Source organism: Gigantopelta aegis, chromosome 9 (assembly GCF_016097555.1).
Source record: "Gigantopelta aegis isolate Gae_Host chromosome 9, Gae_host_genome, whole genome shotgun sequence".
Taxonomy (NCBI): Eukaryota; Metazoa; Mollusca; class Gastropoda; order Neomphalida; family Peltospiridae; genus Gigantopelta; species Gigantopelta aegis.
The window spans coordinates 83,692,208-83,713,034 of record NC_054707.1 but is presented as its reverse complement, the minus strand read 5'-3'; the positions used below and the strand labels follow the sequence as shown (position 1 = coordinate 83,713,034).

The 20,827-nt window shown below is 38.1% G+C and overlaps 1 protein-coding gene across 1 annotated transcript; it reads right to left on the bottom strand.

Moving 5' to 3' along the window:
* Positions 1 to 10: 10 nt before the first annotated feature.
* LOC121381805 lies at positions 11 to 19,963 on the bottom strand. Its single transcript, XM_041511161.1, has 4 exons — positions 19,886 to 19,963; positions 13,233 to 13,594; positions 1,040 to 1,207; positions 11 to 312 (listed from the first exon to the last, which is right to left on the bottom strand). Exons 2-4 carry the CDS (start codon positions 13,585 to 13,587, stop codon positions 11 to 13), a joined length of 825 nt encoding a protein of 274 aa, XP_041367095.1. The 5' UTR covers positions 13,588 to 13,594; positions 19,886 to 19,963.
* Positions 19,964 to 20,827: the final 864 nt, after the last annotated feature.

Here is a 20,827-nt window from a genome sequence, read left to right as displayed (position 1 = left end):
TGACGATTCTTCAACCACATCGGGTACTATAGTCGCTTACCGTGAGATTGATTCTGATCTTGGTGTATGACGATTCTCCAACCAAGTTAGGTACTTTAGATTGGGTTTCTCCTTCGCAGTTCTTATTGCTGATGTTTGGCGATTGGCCATAGTTATCTCCCTCTAGAGTGATATACTCTTTTGGCGTCGCTGACGTCATATCGCTGCAGTAGACCTTGACCTTCTGACCTTGCAAGATTGCGGGGAAAAGCCAGTATTCTTCGTCCACAGCGTTGACGTCACAAGCCTTTAAAGCAGCACACGATGGAATCTCTAGCAGAAAGAAAAATAAACGTGTAGCCAAGAAATCATCCACCCATGTCTGTCTGTCTTTATGTGTCCACCCAGTTGCCGATTATTATTTTGTGCTGGGTTATCGTTAAACATTCAGTCAATCTGTCATTCTCTCTCTCATTCTATCACATAATAATGTGATATATTCAGGACATATATAATGACGAATAAACGCTATGGTATATAAGTGCCGGGTTATAAAGTCATTCTAGTGCGACGTAATCCTTCCTTCGACCGGCCTCGGTGGCGTCGTGGTTAGGCCATCGGTCTACAGGTTGGTAGGTACTGGGTTCGGATCCCAGTCGAGGCATGGGATTTTTAATCTAGATACAGACTCCAAACCCTGAGTGAGTGCTCCGCAAGGCTCAATGGGTAGGTGTAAACCACTTGCACCGACCAGTGATCCATAACTGGTTCAACAAAGGCCATGGTCTATGCTATCCTGCCTGTGGGAAGCGCAAATAAAAGATCCCTTGCTGCTAATCGGAAAGAGTAGCCCATGTAGTGGCGACAGCGGGTTTCCTCTCAAACTCTGTGTGGTCCTTAACCATATGTCTGACTCCATATAACCGTAAATAAAATGTGTTGAGTGCGTCGTTAAATAAAACATTTCTTTTTTTTTCCTTCCTTCGTTCCAAAACCTGTAGTTAACTCAGTATTACAATGAACTCAATGTTTAAGTGATGTTTGTTGGTTTAATTGTTACCACATGCCGGGATATTCCACTTATTCCCTCCTTCACACCGTAACTGGCCATACAGCACGCGCGCCGCGTCACAGGTCACGGATATGACGTCACCAACCGTCCACACCGAGTTGCTGGAGTTCGGTTGAGGATGCCCGTTGGGTATAATTGTAGGGAGGACGGTGCATTCTGAAACAAACATTTATAAGTCTACAGTGTTTCCTTTCGGTTGTAAATAGCGCAAACAAGTATGCACGATTGAACATTGAAAAAATGCATTTTAAAAATGATATTGTGTAGTGATGGAAGGATACGTTTACGTTTAACAAAATCTAATTAAAATTAGCTCCACTGGTTAATTACTATTACCTGTGGATCTAACAGCACCCCGTCATGTCCAGATGACCTTTCCTTTGACCAATCAAAACCTTACTTGCAAAATCATGCCAGTGATTTGATAAATAGATATACCACTAGGGTTTCGAACACGCCCATCCCGAGTCCTGCCTCCGATACGATCGGATAGAGTTCAAAATGGGCAGAATTTTGAAAATAGCAATTAGTAAAAAATAGAATAGAATAGAATTTAATTTTTTTTTTAAATAAAACGTTACAAGCCAAAAATAAAAAGAATTGACTGCTCAGCCGAATAGTTATATAATTTGGAGCATTTTAGAAGAACAGTCCAAAAATAAATAAGAGAAAGAAGAGGGGATCGGACTATTTAATAATATTAAAAAAGAAAGTAATTTTGACATAAAAGTCCGATCTATATGTCCACGTGAGTGGCCTCGTTAAGGCCGTTTGGGTGAACAGCTTATAGGGACGAGATGGGTTGCATCCCGCCAAGAAACCCCCTAGATTGACAGTCATTAGACGTTGAAGGTGTAGTGCTGTGCTGAAATACAGATCTTGAGAAGCCGGATCCGTCTGAACGAGAGAGAGAGTATCAGACGGGTATAGTCCAGTCGTCATGGGTTGGTATAGTGGTGCGGACGGGCCCGACTCCGAAGGATACGAGATGGTATCACAATATAACAAAGTAAAGTCTAGAAAAGAGTAGTAGGGGCCGACCCCGCTTCCTATTTCAACTTTAAAGTGGGACAGTCAATCATCCAGTGCTGCTAGGACAGGCTCGGACATGTAGATACTAAACACGAACAACCGTGGCGTTCTGCAGAATGGCCGTCATACGAGTCACGAAAAAACGAGTTGACATAGTCAGCCGAAGAAATGACGTGGAGGCAAGGAATCTCGCTAAAAAAGAATCCAACCTGGTGGTGCAGGCTGTCGAAACGAGAAGCGTTCCAGCGTTCAATCAGTTCCAATGGCCGCATACATCCCAGTAGAAAACTTCATTTCGCTGACAAAAACAACGAAATGAAGGATCCCCGAGTCGAGTACACGAAAGCACGTCCAGTGTGCACAAGCGAAACAAACACGTCTTACCGCGTGGAGCTCCAGACTGGGAATCCAGTGATTTGAAAATAATTTGAAAACATTCGGGATTATACCGAGGGTATACGAAATGATTCGGGTGAATTACGAAGTATGCCGGAAACTAATTTCAATTTAAAATTTTATATAAAATTCGTTTCAAGACAAAACCCCCCAAAACCGTGATGATATAGCCATTAAATCTGTTCATACTAGTATACAATCCAGAGTTTATTACTGCTTTTTAATGTTGAAATATACTAACAAATTCGCCTATTGCATAAATAGTCTCGCCCAATATTTTTAGAATTCGTATGCTCCCAAATAACGCTATAATAGACGAAGTGTAATTGATCGATATTTAAATTGTTATTTATAGATGAAAGGTCACCTGGACATGGGAGTCCACGCAATGCTGATAGATCTACGGGTAGACCAGTAGAGCTAATGTTAATCAGATTGCGTTTAACACTGTAAATATATAAAGATGCTGTATTATTAATTAACAAGATACTCAATGTCTGTCTGTATTAATCTGAACGACAAAATCGTAATACATGGCCAGGGTCGTATCTCTGCACAATGCAGAGTCGAATGGGCATTTGACAAAATAGTGGATGATTCCATGGATCTCTATTTAGTGCCTCCTCTATAGGAAGGCTGCCACTCCCGATGAAAATATTTACTACAGATTAAAATAATAATAATAATAATAATAATAATAATAATAATAATAATAAATACAACTAGCACCGAACAGAGCTCACTGGAATAAGTACAGTTGGAAATACAATGGAAAAAACAAACAACGAAACTGTAAACATGCTGAGAGAGAAATGTGGAAGTGTATTTCATACTTAAAGGTTTGTTTTGTTTAACGACACCACTAGAGCACATTGATTTATTAATCATCGGCTATTGGATGTCAAACATATGGTCATTTTGACACAGTCATAGAGAGGATATTTTATACGCACCATCCCACAGACAAGATAACACATACCACAGCCTTTGATATACCAGTCGTGGTGCACTGACTGGAACGAGAAATAGCCCAATGGGCCAACCGACGGGAATCGATGCCAAACCGACCGCGTATCAAGCGAGCGCTTTACCACTGGGCTACGTCCCGCCCCACACATAAAGAGGAACAAGACTTGGTGCGGCTGATTCAGTTTAAAAGTTAAATGTTTACAAGCCGAATAGCAGTAGTAGGGTAGTAACGGAAAAACCCATCTAGAACATAAAGAGGAACAAGACTTAGTGCGGCTGATTCAGTTTAAAAGTTAAATGTTTACAAGCCGAATAGCAGTAGTAGGGTAGTAACGGAAAAACCCATCTAGAACATAAAGAGGAACAAGACTTAGTGCGGCTGATTCAGTTTAAAAGTTAAATGTTTACAAGCCGAATAGCAGTAGTAGGGTAGTAACGGGAAACCCCATCTAGAACATAAACTATAAAAACATGACAACTACATGTATTTAGATATGACCGACCTCGTCGTGAAAACCAGTCGAGGGGTTGATTAATTGCTTCCCTAACGTAGATTACGGGAAGCCTTTAAGGTATTACCATACTGATACTATATTGATTCTCCTGATAAGGAGAGCTAACAATTACTCTCCTTGAACTAGTCCCACGGGAGTGATGGCGAGCGAGACCGATAGCTCCCCCTACACGGCGAGGTTTCCATACTAACAAGTCTTGAGAAGTCTTGGAAGACTGTACTCATTCCAAATAACTAGACTCAGTAAACACAAGTAGGGTACAGTCATACAAGGTCTTCCCAAGATGAAAAAAAACCCACTTCCAAACTAGGAAGAGGACCGTTTCGTTGTTTTCTTGAGGGGTATTCCCATCATCCTCCTGGGCTCTGTTAAATAGTAACACAAGTCTTGTCTCGTGTTAGACACTTGTATCGTGTTAGACACTTATCTCGTGTTGGATACTTGTCTCGTGTTAGACACTAGTATCGTGTTAGACACTTATCTCGTGTTAGACACTAGTATCGTGTTAGACACTTATCTCGTGTTAGACACTAGTCTCGTGTTGGAAACTTATCTAGTGTTAGACACTAGTATCGTGTTAGACACTTATCTCGCGTTAGACACTAGTCTCGTGTTGGACACTTATCTCGTGTTAGACACTAGTATCGTGTTAGACACTTATCTCGTGTTAGACACTAGTATCGTGTTGGACACTTATCTCTTGTTAGACACTAGTATCGTGTTAGACACTTATCTCGTGTTAAACACTAGTATCGTGTTAGACACTTATCTCGTGTTAGACACTAGTATCGTGTTAGACACGTATTTGGTGTTAGACACTAGTCTCGTGTTGGACACTAGAATCGTGTTAGACACTTATCTCGTGTTAGACACTAGTATCGTGTTAGACACTTATCTCGTGTTAGACACTAGTATTGTGTTGGACACTTATCTCGTGTTAGACACTAGTATCGTGTTGGACACTTATCTCGTGTTAGACACTAGAATCGTGTTAGACACTTATCTCGTGTTAGACACTAGTATCGTGTTAGACACTTGTCTCGTATTGGACACTTATCTCGTGTTAGACACTAGTATCGTGTTAGACACTTATCTCGTGTTAGACACTAGTATCGTGTTGGACACTTATTTCTTGTTAGACACTAGTATCGTGTTAGACACTTATCTCGTGTTAAACACTAGTATCGTGTTAGACACTTATCTCGTGTTAGACACTAGTATCGTGTTAGACACGTATTTGGTGTTAGACACTAGTCTCGTGTTGGACACTTATCTCGTGTTAGACACTAGAATCGTGTTAGACACTTATCTCGTGTTAGACACTAGTATCGTGTTAGACACTTGTCTCGTATTGGACACTTATCTCGTGTTAGACACTAGTATCGTGTTAGACACTTATCCCGTGTTGGATACTTGTCTCGCGTTAGACACTAGTATCGTGTTAGACACTTATCTTGTGTTAGACACTTATCTCTTGTTAGACACTAGTATCGTGTTGGACACTTATCTCGTGTTAAACACTAGTATCGTGTTAGACACTTATCTCGTGTTAGACACTAGTATCGTGTTAGACACGTATTTGGTGTAGACACTAGTCTCGTGTTGGACACTTATCTCGTGTTAGACACTAGAATCGTGTTAGACACTTATCTCGTGTTAGACACTAGTATCGTGTTAGACACTTGTCTCGTATTGGACACTTATCTCGTGTTAGACACTAGTATCGTGTTAGACACTTATCTCGTGTTAGACAATACTATCGTGTCAGACACTTATATCGTGTTGGATACTTGTCTCGCGTTAGACACTAGTATCGTGTTAAACACTAGTATCGTGTTAGACACTTATCTCGTGTTAGACACTAGTATCGTGTTAGACACGTATTTGGTGTTAGACACTAGTCTCGTGTTGGACACTTAACTCGTGTTAGACACTAGAATCGTGTTAGACACTTATCTCGTGTTAGACACTAGTATCGTGTTAGACACTTGTCTCGTATTGGACACTTATCTCGTGTTAGACACTAGTATCGTGTTAGACACTTATCTCGTGTCAGACACTAGTATCGTGTTGGACACTTATCTCTTGTTAGACACTAGTATCGTGTTAGACACTTATCTCGTGTTAAACACTAGTATCGTGTTAGACACTTATCTCGCGTTAGACACTAGTCTCGTGTTGGACACTTATCTCGTGTTAGACACTAGTATCGTGTTAGACACTTATCTTAGACACTAGTCTCGTGTTGGACACTTATCTCGTGTTAGACACTAGCATCGTGTTAGACATTTATCTCGCGTTAGACATCAGTCTAGTGTTGGACACTTATCTCGTGTTAGACACTAGTATCTTGTTAGACACTTATCTCGTGTTAGAAACTAGTCTCGTGTTGGACACTTATCTCGTGTTAGACACTAGTATCGTGTTAGACACTTATCTCGCGTTAGACACTAGTCTCGTGTTGGACACTTATCTCGTGTTAGACACTAGTATCGTGTTAGACACTTATCTTAGACACTAGTCTCGTGTTGGACACTTATCTCGTGTTAGACACTAGCATCGTGTTAGACATTTATCTCGCGTTAGAGATCAGTCTAGTGTTGGACACTTATCTCGTGTTAGACACTAGTATCGTGTTAGACACTTATCTCGTGTTAGACACTTATCTCTTGTCAGACACTAGTATCGTGTTACACACTTATCTCTTGTCAGACACTAGTATCGTGTTACACACTTATCTCGTGTTGGATACTTGTCTCGTGTTAGACACTAGTATCGTGTTAGACACTTATCTTGTGTTAGACACTAGTCTCGTGTTGGAAACTTATCTAGTGTTAGACACTAGTATCGTGTTAGACACTTATCTCGCGTTAGACACTAGTCTCGTGTTGGACACTTATCTCGTGTTAGACACTAGTATCGTGTTAGACACTTATCTCGTGTTAGACACTAGTATCGTGTTGGACACTTGTCTCTTGTTAGACACTAGTATCGTGTTAGACACTTATCTTGTGTTAAACACTAGTATCGTGTTAGACACTTATCTCGTGTTAGACACTATTATTGTGTTAGACACATATTTGGTGTTAGACACTAGTCTCGTGTTGGACACTTATCTCGTGTTAGACACTAGAATCGTGTTAGACACTTATCTCGTGTTAGACACTAGTATTGTGTTAGACACTTGTCTGGTATTGGACACTTATCTCGTGTTAGACACTAGTATCATGTTAGACACTTATCTCGTGTTAGACACTACTATCGTGTTAGACACTTATCCCTTGTTGGATACTTGTCTCGCGTTAGACACTAGTATCGTGTTAGACACTTGTCTCGTGTTATAAACTAGTATCGTGTTGGACACTTATCTCGTGTTAGACACTAGTATCGTGTTAGACACTTATCTCGTGTTAGACACTAGTATCGTGTTAGACACTTATTTCGTGTTAGACACTAGTATCGTGTTGGACACTTATCTCGTGTTAGACACTAGAATCGTGTTAGACACTTATCTCGTGTTAGACACTAGTATTGTGTTAGACACTTGTCACTAGTATCGTGTTGGACACTTATCTCGTGTTAGACACTAGTATCGTGTTAGACACTTATCTCGTGTTAGACACTACTATCGTGTTAGACACTTATCCCGTGTTGGATACTTGTCTCGCGTTAGACACTAGTATCGTGTTAGACACTTGTCTCGTGTTAGACACTAGTATCGTGTTGGACACTTATCTCGTGTTAGACACTAGTATCGTGTTAGACACTTCTCTCGTGTTAGACACTAGTATCGTGTTGGACACTTATTCTCACTAGTTAGACACTAGTATCGTGTTAGACACTTATCTCGTGTTAAACACTAGTATCGTGTTAGACACTTATCTCGTGTTAGACACTAGTATCGTGTTAGACACGTATTTGGTGTTAGACACTAGTCTCGTGTTGGACACTTATCTCGTGTTAGACACTAGAATCGTGTTAGACACTTATCTCGTGTTAGACACTAGTATCGTGTTAGACACTTGTCTCGTATTGGACACTTATCTCGTGTTAGACACTAGTATCGTGTTAGACACTTATCTGTTGGATACGTGTTAGACACTAGTATCGTGTTAGACACTTATCTCGTGTTAGACACTTATCTCTTGTTAGACACTAGTATCGTGTTGGACACTTATCTCGTGTTAAACACTAGTATCGTGTTAGACACTTATCTCGTGTTAGACACTAGTATCGTGTTAGACACGTATTTGGTGTAGACACTAGTCTCGTGTTGGACACTTATCTCGTGTTAGACACTAGAATCGTGTTAGACACTTATCTCGTGTTAGACACTAGTATCGTGTTAGACACTTGTCTCGTATTGGACACTTATCTCGTGTTAGACACTAGTATCGTGTTAGACACTTATCTCGTGTTAGACAATACTATCGTGTCAGACACTTATATCGTGTTGGATACTTGTCTCGCGTTAGACACTAGTATCGTGTTAAACACTAGTATCGTGTTAGACACTTATCTCGTGTTAGACACTAGTATCGTGTTAGACACGTATTTGGTGTTAGACACTAGTCTCGTGTTGGACACTTATCTCGTGTTAGACACTAGAATCGTGTTAGACACTTATCTCGTGTTAGACACTAGTATCGTGTTAGACACTTGTCTCGTATTGGACACTTATCTCGTGTTAGACACTAGTATCGTGTTAGACACTTATCTCGTGTCAGACACTAGTATCGTGTTGGACACTTATCTCTTGTTAGACACTAGTATCGTGTTAGACACTTATCTCGTGTTAAACACTAGTATCGTGTTAGACACTTATCTCGTGTTAGACACTAGTATCGTGTTAGACACGTATTTGGTGTTAGACACTAGTCTCGCGTTGGACACTTGTCTCGTGTTAGACACTAGAATCGTGTTAGACACTTATCTCGTGTTAGACACTAGTATCGTGTTAGACACTTGTCTCGTATTGGACACTTATCTCGTGTTAGACACTTGTATCATGTTAGACACTTATCCCGTGTTGGATACTTGTCTCGCGTTAGACACTAGTATCGTGTTAGACACTTATCTCATGTTAGACACTTATCTCGTGTTAGATACTAGTATTGTGTTGGACACTTATCTCTTGTTAGACACTAGTATCGTGTTGGACACTTATCTCGTGTTAAACACTAGTATCGTGTTAGACACTTGTGTCGTATTGGACACTTATCTCGTGTTAGACACTAGTATCGTGTTAGACACTTATCTCGTGTTTGACACTACTATCGTGTTAGACACTTATCCCGTGTTGGATACTTGTCTCGCGTTAGACACTAGTATCGTGTTAGACACTTATCTCGTGTTAGACACTTATATCGTGTTAGACACTAGTATTGTGTTGGACACTTATCTCTTGTTAGACACTAGTATCGTGTTGGACACTTATCTCGTGTTAAACACTAGTATCGTGTTAGACACTTATCTCGTGTTAGACACTAGTCTCGTGTTGGACACTTATCTCGTGTTAGACACTAGAATCGTGTTAGACACTTATCCCGTGTTGGATACTTGTCTCGCGTTAGACACTAGTATCGTGTTAGACACTAGTCTCGTGTTGGACACTTATCTCGTGTTAGACACTAGCATCGTGTTAGACATTTATCTCGCGTTAGACATCAGTCTAGTGTTGGACACTTATCTCGTGTTAGACACTAGTATCTTGTTAGACACTTATCTCGTGTTACAAACTAGTCTCGTTTTGGACACTTATCTCGTGTTAGACACTAGTATCGTGTTAGACACTTATCTCGCGTTAGACACTAGTCTCGTGTTGGACACTTATCTCGTGTTAGACACTAGTATCGTGTTAGACACTTATCTTAGACACTAGTCTCGTGTTGGACACTTATCTCGTGTTAGACACTAGCATCGTGTTAGACATTTATCTCGCGTTAGAGATCAGTCTAGTGTTGGACACTTATCTCGTGTTAGACACTTATCTCGTGTTAGACACTTATCTCTTGTCAGACACTAGTATCGTGTTACACACTTATCTCTTGTCAGACACTAGTATCGTGTTACACACTTATCTCGTGTTGGATACTTGTCTCGTGTTAGACACTAGTATCGTGTTAGACACTTATCTTGTGTTAGACACTAGTCTCGTGTTGGAAACTTATCTAGTGTTAGACACTTATCTCGCGTTAGACACTAGTCTCGTGTTGGACACTTATCTCGTGTTAGACACTAGTATCGTGTTAGACACTTATCTCGTGTTAGACACTAGTATCGTGTTGGACACTTGTCTCTTGTTAGACACTAGTATCGTGTTAGACACTTATCTTGTGTTAAACACTAGTATCGTGTTAGACACTTATCTCGTGTTAGACACTATTATTGTGTTAGACACATATTTGGTGTTAGACACTAGTCTCGTGTTGGACACTTATCTCGTGTTAGACACTAGAATCGTGTTAGACACTTATCTCGTGTTAGACACTAGTATTGTGTTAGACACTTGTCTCGTATTGGACACTTATCTCGTGTTAGACACTAGTATCATGTTAGACACTTATCTCGTGTTAGACACTACTATCGTGTTAGACACTTATCCCTTGTTGGATACTTGTCTCGCGTTAGACACTAGTATCGTGTTAGACACTTGTCTCGTGTTAGACACTAGTATCGTGTTGGACACTTATCTCGTGTTAGACACTAGTATCGTGTTAGACACTTATCTCGTGTTAGAGACTAGTCCCGTGTTGGACACTTATCTCGTGTTAGACACTAATATCGTGTTAGACACTTATCTCGCGTTAGACACTAGTATCGTGTTGGACACTTGTGTCTTGTTAGACACTAGTATCGTGTTAGACACTTATCTCGTGTTAAACACTAGTATCCTGTTAGACACTTATCTCGTGTTAGACACTAGTATTGTGTTAGACACGTATTTGGTGTTAGACACTAGTCTCGTGTTGGACACTTATCTCGTGTTAGACACTAGAATCGTGTTAGACACTTATCTCGTGTTAGACACTAGTATTGTGTTAGACACTTGTCTCGTATTGGACACTTATCTCGTGTTAGACACTAGTATAATGTTAGACACTTATCTCGTGTTAGACACTACTATCGTGTTAGACACTTATCCCTTGTTGGATACTTGTCTCGCGGTAGACACTAGTATCGTGTTAGACACTTGTCTCGTGTTAGACACTAGTATCGTGTTGGACACTTATCTCGTGTTAGACACTAGTATCGTGTTAGACACTTATCTCGTGTTAGACACTTATCTCTTGTTAGACACTAGTATCGTGTTAGACACTAGTATCGTGTTAGACACTTATCTCGTGTTAGACACTAGTATCGTGTTAGACACTTATCTTGCGTTAGACACTAGTATCGTGTTAAACACTTATCTCGTGTTAGACACTTATCTCTTGTTAGACACTAGTATCGTGTTAGACACTTACCTCGTGTTAGACACTAGTATCGTGTTAGACACTTATCTCGTTTTAGACACTACTATCGTGTTAGACACTTATCTGGTGTAAGACACTAGTCTCGTGTTGGACACTTATCTCGTGTTAGACACTTATCTCTTGTTAGACACTAGAATCGTGTTAGACACTTATCTCGTGTTAGACACTAGTATCGTGTTAGACACTTATCTCGTGTTAGACACTAGTATCGTGTTAGACACTTATCTGGTGTGAGACACTAGTCATGTGTTAGACACTAGTCACGTGTTTGATACTTATCTCGTGTTAGACACTAGTCACGTGTTAGACACTAGTGACGTTTTAGGCAATTGTCTGGTGTTAGACACTAGTCACGTGTTAGACACTAGTCACGTGTTAGACACTAGTCACGTGTTAGACACTAGTCACGTGTTAGACATTTGTCTTGTCAAGAAATAAAATTTTATTCCTCTATTTGTCCATTTTATAGTACACTGAGAGGCAGATATATTGAACCATATTATTATTATACACGACCATCTTCCTTTAAACTAATACAATTACTGTCCATAAATAGCGTAAAGCAGCTGACAAAACCATGTAAATATCTATTAGGAGCAATTTCTGAGAGAAAAGATAATTTATGATAGATCTAATTGTTATATAACATTTAGTGAAATATCTTAAAATATCAGTGAATCAAAAGTGTTATCAGTCACTCAGTGACGATAACACATTTTTAGAGTGAAAATTTCACTATTTCACTCTAAAATGTGTTATCGTCACTGTAAAAAGTGTTATCTTCACTGTAAGAAAGTCGAAACTATTTTGCTGCTGGCATTTTAAAAATAAAGGTAAATTGAAAGCGCAACTCGTAAGATATGATTGCAAACTTCACTTGATGAGATATAAATCATATTTGACAAAAAAACATGAAATATCCTCTATATGTTATGAATAATGTATATGTGTGTGCCTATAAACTGTATGCTTACAGCGAATAAAATATCATTATGGGTTGTATGTCATGGTTAAAAGGGGCATTACCATTTACAAAATCTCTGACGACAAAACCGTCGTTCATACGAAATGGAAGCTCGTTTATAATTATAGGCTATTAAACGAGCTTCCATTTCGTATCATGTTTATGTCCCCAGTGAAATAATTTTCACTTGTCACGAGCTTTAATCAGTGACAATGAAAATTATTTTACGAAGGACATAAACATGATACGAAATGGTAGCGAGTTTAATATCCTATTTATTACCCATACTTTATATCACCCAACTCGTATAATTGACATTCCTCTAAGGTTGTAGTGCGCCAATCGATGACGTCATCGTGTGACGTCAAAGTGATATGTCTTACTTGGCGTTCTAGTGGGACGTATCACATTGATATGTACCAAGATATTTCTAACCATATGGGTAATAATACAATTAACGTTTAACTCGTTAACTGCCATTTAAGTCAAACGAAATGTGAAGTGTATATTATCTAGGATGCATTATAAAATAAGATGAATATAGCAAGAAAACATATATAATAACATATTGAAAATACACGTCGTATGCTAGAAATAGGCCAGTTATTATATTATATTAATTAATTAATTAATGCATGTATGTTGGCAATTTTATCACAAGGAGAACTCTAGCCATGGTGATACTAATGTTACAACAATATAATGTCCTGTTCTAGTCTGACAATTAAGACGACGAAGAAAAGAGGTGAATAAAAGAACACGAACGATAACTACAGTTTGGACAGAAAGCGAAGGAAAAAGATGAATTCAGCAATTGGAGTATCACTTACTTGTATTTAGTGCAAAGTATCTGGAGCCTGGGTTCGACGCCGCTGTCACGCCTAGTGGGAGGATGTCGTGCCGCAGGTCGCAGGAGGCTGTCAGTTTGTTATAGAAGAACGACAGACATTCGGTGTCCATGGAACACCACAGCGCACAGTACTGAGCGCTTCCAACGCCGGGGTACACGGCTACTGATGGCCCGGGGGCGACAAAGTCGTTTAATTCGTTTCTCTGTGAAAACAGCGAGCCTGCGCCAGGAGGGGCGGTAACCGTTGTTGACACGTCGATGATTAGTGTGTCCAGAATTGCTAAGGTAATCAATACAAACTGGTTTGTCCAACAGCTAAGGAAAGACGCCATCATGACCACCCTAGAGTAAAAAAAAACAATAATTTGAAAATAATTTTATAAAAATAATATTTAATAAAATAGAATACATTAATTAATATTATTACTTTTAATTTAAACACTTTTCAAATTCAATTTATTTCAGTAATAATACTGAACCAGTAAAATTCCCATCGATTATAACTATATTTTAAAAGTATTGTGATAATTGTGAATGTGTTGATCTCTCTGAATCGTATTATTCAAGGTTTGTCGATTATAGTTATCAAACAAAATAATGTTTAATAAAATAGAATACATTAATTAATATTATTGCTTTTAGTTTAAACAGTGTTTTTCGTTTCGTTTAAGACGAAGTTTAGGTCAAGGTGAGTTATTTGCTCTTTCTCTTGAAGGCTGTGATCAGAGTCAGTTATATCTGCAACATCCCGTACAGATCTGTGCTGATAGACGTCATGTTACAATAGTGCAACCACGACAATAGTGTAACCATCACAATTCTAATATAATTATTCGTACACTAATCTAACTACCATAGTTCTGATAAACTTCTTGTTACAATAGTGTTACCATCACAATTATATATAATAGACGTTTAGATACAGTAGATTAACCATCATACATTGTTACACTAGTGTTACCACCATGGTTCTGATACACTTCTTGTTACAATAGTGTTACCACCATGGTTCTGATACACTTCTTGTTACAATAGTGTAAACACCATAGTTCTGATACACTTCTTGTTACAATAGTGTTACCATCACAATTATATATAATAGACGTTTAGATACAGTAGTGTAACCATCATACATTGTTACACTAGTGTAACCACCATGGTTCTGATACACTTCTTGTTTCAATAGTGTAACCACCATAGTTCTGATACACTTCTTAATACAATAGTGTTACCATCACAATTATATATAATAGACATTTAGATACAGTAGTGTAACCATCATACATTGTTACACTAGTGTTACCACCATGGTTCTGATACACTTCTTGTTACAATAGTGTAACCACCATGGTTCTGATACACTTCTTGTTACAATAATGTTACCATCACAATTATATATACTAGACGTTTAGATACAGTAGTGTAACCACCACACCTTGTTACAATAATGTAATCACCATACCTTTTTACAATAGTGTAACCAACACAGTTCTAATATAATTATTGTTACAATAGTGTAACCACCATTGTTCTGATAGAATTGGTGTTTCAATATTGTAACCATCATAATTCTGATAGTATTCGTGTTAAAACAGTGTACCCATCATAAAATTTATTGACTTCTTGTTACAATTGTGTAACCACCATTGTTCTGATTGGCGTCTTATTACAGTAATGTAACCACAATTACGAATGCAATTTTATCTCTTTTCTCAGACAATATAATATAATAATAACGACAAGTACGTAGTTGGTTAGATGCAGATATTTTAACTCCAACATGGACAGTTATTAAACATACATGTTACACATTGTCAAAGGAAATACAATATTCTCTTAGGTGTGTGTGTGTTTGTGTGTGTGTGTGTGTGTGTGTGTGTGTGTGTGTATATATATATACTGAACAAAATAAGAACTGAACAAAAAAAGAAATTTCCGATTTGTACATATAGTATTTGTTGTGTTAAAGAATTCATTGTGTAATGAAATTATATAGGTAGTATTAGCCGTGAGCTGTATTATCAGGATTCATGAATTTTATCAATTATTTTTGCACTGTTAATCGTAGACAACGTGAAACTCAATTTGCACGTGCATGCATGGTTCGACATGTCCCGTATAGTATTCGGTCAATTTGTTTTACTTGTCTTACTGACATTGTTGTCAAGTGAACGAAAACGCTTCAAAATTTGTAAAAAAATTAACGTTTTTTAAATTATATCATTTTTAGTATGCCAAGAATACCCAATAATTTACGCGAACGGGCGATTGGCATGCTTGATGCTGGCATGTCGACAGAAGACGTTGCAAGGCATGTTGGGAGTTCTAGTCGAACGATACGAAATCTTCGCGTAAGATTTCGAACGACAGGAAGCACCAACGACTTGCCACGTCGTGGACGTCCGCGTGTTACAACACGTGGTCAAGACCGCTATATCATGAACACGTATTTGCGCAATCGATTCCAAACTGCGACTGCTACTGCTGCTAACACACCTGGGCTTCATAATAACCGAATCAGTGGGCAAACTGTTCGTAATCGTCTGCGGGAGAACGGTTTACATGCACGACGTCCTTACGTCGGATGCGTTTTAACGCAACGTCATCGTCTAAATCGTCTTAATTGGGCACGTGTACACACTCGTTGGATACGGCGACGCTGGAATACCGTTCTTTTTTCGGATGAATCCAGATTTTCTTTAAAACGTGGTGATGGCAGGGTGCGCGTCTACCGTAGGAGAAATTAACGCTATGCTGACTGTTGTGTTCTTGAACGAGATCGTTTCGGGGGTGGGGGTTGTGTCATAGTCTGAGCAGCCATCGCCCATGGTTATCGTTCACCACTAGTCGTCATTGATGGCAATTTAAATGCTCAACGTTACCGCGATGACATTCTCGCTCATCACGTCATTCCTCTGTTCCATAACAACGCCAACATCTCGATTTTTCAGCATGATAATGCCACCTCTCATACAGCTAGAGACACTTTAAATTTTCTTAGGACAAATAACATTGAGTTCATTGATGACTGGCCCGCTAAAAGTCCTGATCTCAACCCCATCGAGCATGTCTGGGATAGTCTGGACAGACGATTGAGGCGTCGTCCCAACCCACCCGCTAACGTCAACGAACTTCGTCAAGCGCTCATTCAGGAATGGAACAATATTCCACAGGCAGAAATCAACACTTTAGTCAATTCTATGCGCCTGCAATGCACTGCAGTGGTCATTTCAAGAGGTGGTCATACCCGTTATTAAGTGGGTGGGTTTTTTTTTAACCCCTACCACACTTGGTCAAAATTTCTCCCAGTTTCTGTTAACCTATGGCCATGATTTTGCACCAAACGATGCATCATGGAACACTCTTTAAACGCATATATAACAATTATTCCCCCGGTTTGTTTTCATCAAGTTATGTTCAAGCAAAGTTAGGGGAAGTTTCTTATTTTGTTCAGTGTATATGTACAAATCGGAAGTTTCTTTTTTTGTTCAGTATATATATCCTATAACTTACCCATGATATCCATGTCATAAACCCATGTGATAATTTTAGTGTATTAACCCGGTTAATAATGGTATGCAAATTTGCAAGGTCTCTAGGTAATGTGTTGCTGTGGATGAGTCATTTGCTTACAAGCCAACACGACCTGTGTACCTGAGCTTTGATACATAAGCTGTAGTGACAGGATAGTGTTTACAGGAGACAGTAGTATAATAGTATTTATCATATAATATCTTACATTTTCAGTGCAATCAAAGTACATGTATGTGTTATTTCTCAGATCACATACTTTAAGAATTTGATAACTTTGCAAATTAGATGTAAATTAATCGAGGTCACGGCACTAGGTTTATTGACATTTAAGCAAACGTACTTGGGTGACACTCCATAATTGACGTATGCATTCATAGTCATCGAATAAAAACATTTCAATGGCAATTTGACACTGAAAGCTGTCCAGCGTTTAGAAAACAAAAAATGTTATCTCGCCTTCATGTAAAATTCTTTAATCCCATTGGTTGTTTGCCGTTGGACAAATCCCTTATCCCCCTGTGGGCGGAGCCAAATTCTCTTATACCCCGTCTGTAATTTCCAACAGTTTCCAGCCGCCCCAGTTAATGCTAAAACAATAATTAGATTATAAATAACATTGATAATCAACCAAGTATACATAATTAATTTAATTTTACTATAAAATACACTATTTCAATACTTTTAAAAGCTGCAATGTTGAACTCGGCCACCTAATTACGGTCGTGGTGTTATTGTATTAATGCGCGATTAGCAACAGTTGTTGTTTTGTTTTGTTTTTAATATTTTTTTTTTTTTACTACATACATTTCTAATAAAAAAAAAAGTGTTTTTTATTTTTGTTATTAATATCTGTTTCAGACAATTTCGTATTACAAACATTTGAAGTTAAAAACTCGTTTATCGACGGAACTATTTTTCGTCACTGGCAAGTGGTTTCGTTCGCGTCCGCGTGGTACGGCTCCGTTAATAAATTGTTAACAATTATTTTCTGGCGTTATTTTGATTATTTGGCTATATGGTTTAACATGTCGGCAAGATAAATTCGTTGTAGAAGCATCTCTCGGGGTATATGGCTTTTTATGTACCCTCTGTGTGCTCTTTTACCCCCTCGCCTTCGGCTCGGGGTAAAAGAACACACAGAGGGTACATAAAAAGCCATATACCCCTCGTGATGCTTCTACAACTTATATTAAGCCCTAGTTTGTTTTGAAAGGACATCCAAAATGACGTCATTTGAGTTTGACGTCATTTCCATTCAAAAATACACCGCGCCACATATTCTTACGTCATTTGAAAATCTAGTAATGGCGGACTGGAATTAAAGTTGCGTGTACAGTTTACAAAAATATGTTGTATTAAGCTTGAGATTATATGATAAAGAAATTATTACCCTCGTGTATTTCGGTATCGTCAATATCATATATTAGGAATAAAAAATAATGTATTATGCTCGCCAGAGGCTCGCATAATACAATTTTTATTCCTAATATATGATATTGACGATACCGAAAAACATTCTGGTAATAACCTCTATTTATCCTATAACTTACTCATGATATCCATGTCATAAACCCATGTGATAATTTACTTTATTAACCCGCTTAATAATGGTATGCAAACCTGATTAATGCAAAAATAATAAATAGAATGTTATTTTAGAAGTGTTCTAGGATAAACAGAATTCGCTACTCGTGTTTTTTAATATGTAAAATATCAACCTCGTCTAGTTAATAGGTATTTGTCTCGGCAGATCCTAAAAAAATACCGATTAACATAGACTCGGTTGATATTTTCCACACAAAAAAATACTCGTGACGAATCCGCTATTAATACAAATACAATAAAATAATAAAGACGATTATATAATATACTGTTAAAAATAAGTTGGGGATATTCTATTTCAAACATCAATAATTATAGAATGAAGAACGAGTTAAATATAGACAAGACAACTGAATTATGCTGTAATTAAATCATCAAAATATATTGTAATAGTTTGTCTCTATCTATCGTTTGGTGTGCTAACAAAGACACTGGTGAAATGTAATTACTGATTTTCACTTAATGTGGAAAGTGATAAATACACAATGAAATGTTCATATCGGCGAGGGCCTTGTTGGTGATAAACAGTATCGTACTTATATGATCATTTGTAAAGAAACCTTTTTATTTACACTGATTTTTTTATTTTTTATTATTTGAGTTGGTATGGGTTTTAAACTTAATAACATATTTTAATATGAATTTTAACATCATTCATTATAGAGTTATATGCCAATTCATATATAAATGGTTATATCTCATTCAGCATTTTACAAATTACACTGACATACAACGAACATATAATCGCAACCATTTCCCCTCCACACACTGTTTAATTAATTTATTTCACAGGTTTTGCCTATTTACGAAATTAAACGCTTCCCTGTAATCTATAAACATAGCAATGCAGTCGTTGAATTTCCTTTACTCTTCTATTAACCAGAGTTTGTAAAATGAAAACGTCGTCAATAGCTGACATATTTTTAAACCAAATTGCGCGCCCGTCACATCATTGTCCTCAGACAAATGGAAATATTAAATAATATGAAAAACATACAAGTTACTGAAACAATGTCTACACGCCGACAAAACCTTACGCCCTACAATGTAAAGACATTTATATAAAATCACATGACCGTAACAATTCTGATTTCATCCGCTTTAAAACAAACAACAAACAAACCCGCACCCTCAACACCGTGTAACGACCACCGTTCTTGTAGACCTACCTCTGTTAACGTACGCTATGTACCACCAATTCCAATGTACGTTTTCACTCATCAACGTTGTAGTAGTTACGATTAATTTTCGAAGACTTTTAAATTTAAAAAAGTGGTCCCGTGAATATGAAAGACAATTGCACTGCTTGAAATAAACACTTATTGTGATGTAAGTTTTCAAGTGTCTCCATGGTAACCGATAATGCCTGTTGTTGATCCGAAGCGCCGCATGCTATAATCGTTGCCGGTTTTATTTGGCATATTCTTTACAAATGGTCACTAGAATGGATAATACCTCTTTTGGAAGCTTTACAGTAATCTCAGTCCAATCACTTACCATATGACAGTTATATGTGATTCAGTAGGTTAACAGATAACCAAAGTGCAAAACCCCATTCCAAACTTCAAAGGCGTTCGCCTCTAAATAAACGGCGTGTTTTATTCATTGGTTATTGTGGTATCCAATCGATTGAAATAATAAACGTTATGGATCCACCGCGGCCGGTCTAAACAATAGAATGAATTCCGTCGGAACAGCCAATGAAATAGAATAGCACAGGTTTACCTATTTGTGCGTATCCAGTGAGAGTGACGTGATACAGTCAGACTCCATCTATCGGCCACACTCGACACAGGCTTGTGGGAAGGCACTTCTAATATACTTGGTGGGGAATTGTTCTCAAATGTTTCTAAACAGCCCTCCCCGTGTTTTGCAAAAAGCGAGATACAGCATAAAATAAAAATATAAACAAGTAAAGAAACCAGTTACATATATAGTAAAACACATTCAACACCCCCCAAGCAATACCCCCTCCTCCAAAACAATGCAATGTATCAGATCTTACTTATGAAATTTGTTTCATTAAATTCTATATTCATCAATGGACGTGTACGTGTTTCAACTTAAACTTGCCTCTCCCAGCCCCTCCCCCCAGACATACACAATCTAGTTTCTAACAGCAAGATAGCTAATTTGTTATCGTCTGTTCACGAGCAATTGTTCAAGTAAGCCGTTTACTTATAGCAAGACCAATCATAGTTCTGTAGTTTGATAGTCCGGTACAAACAAGCATCTTATTATATGTCTAACAATATACATAGAATGTATATGGTAGTAATACAGTTTTCAAATATACGTCAATTATACTGAAATACAATCTTGAATGTCACTGTATATGCGGGGAGCATTGCTGCACTGCAAACTCCCTGATTAAACTCCATTTACAACGGATCTATATATTTTTTACCGACACATTACAGCCCACTTTATAGATCGGAC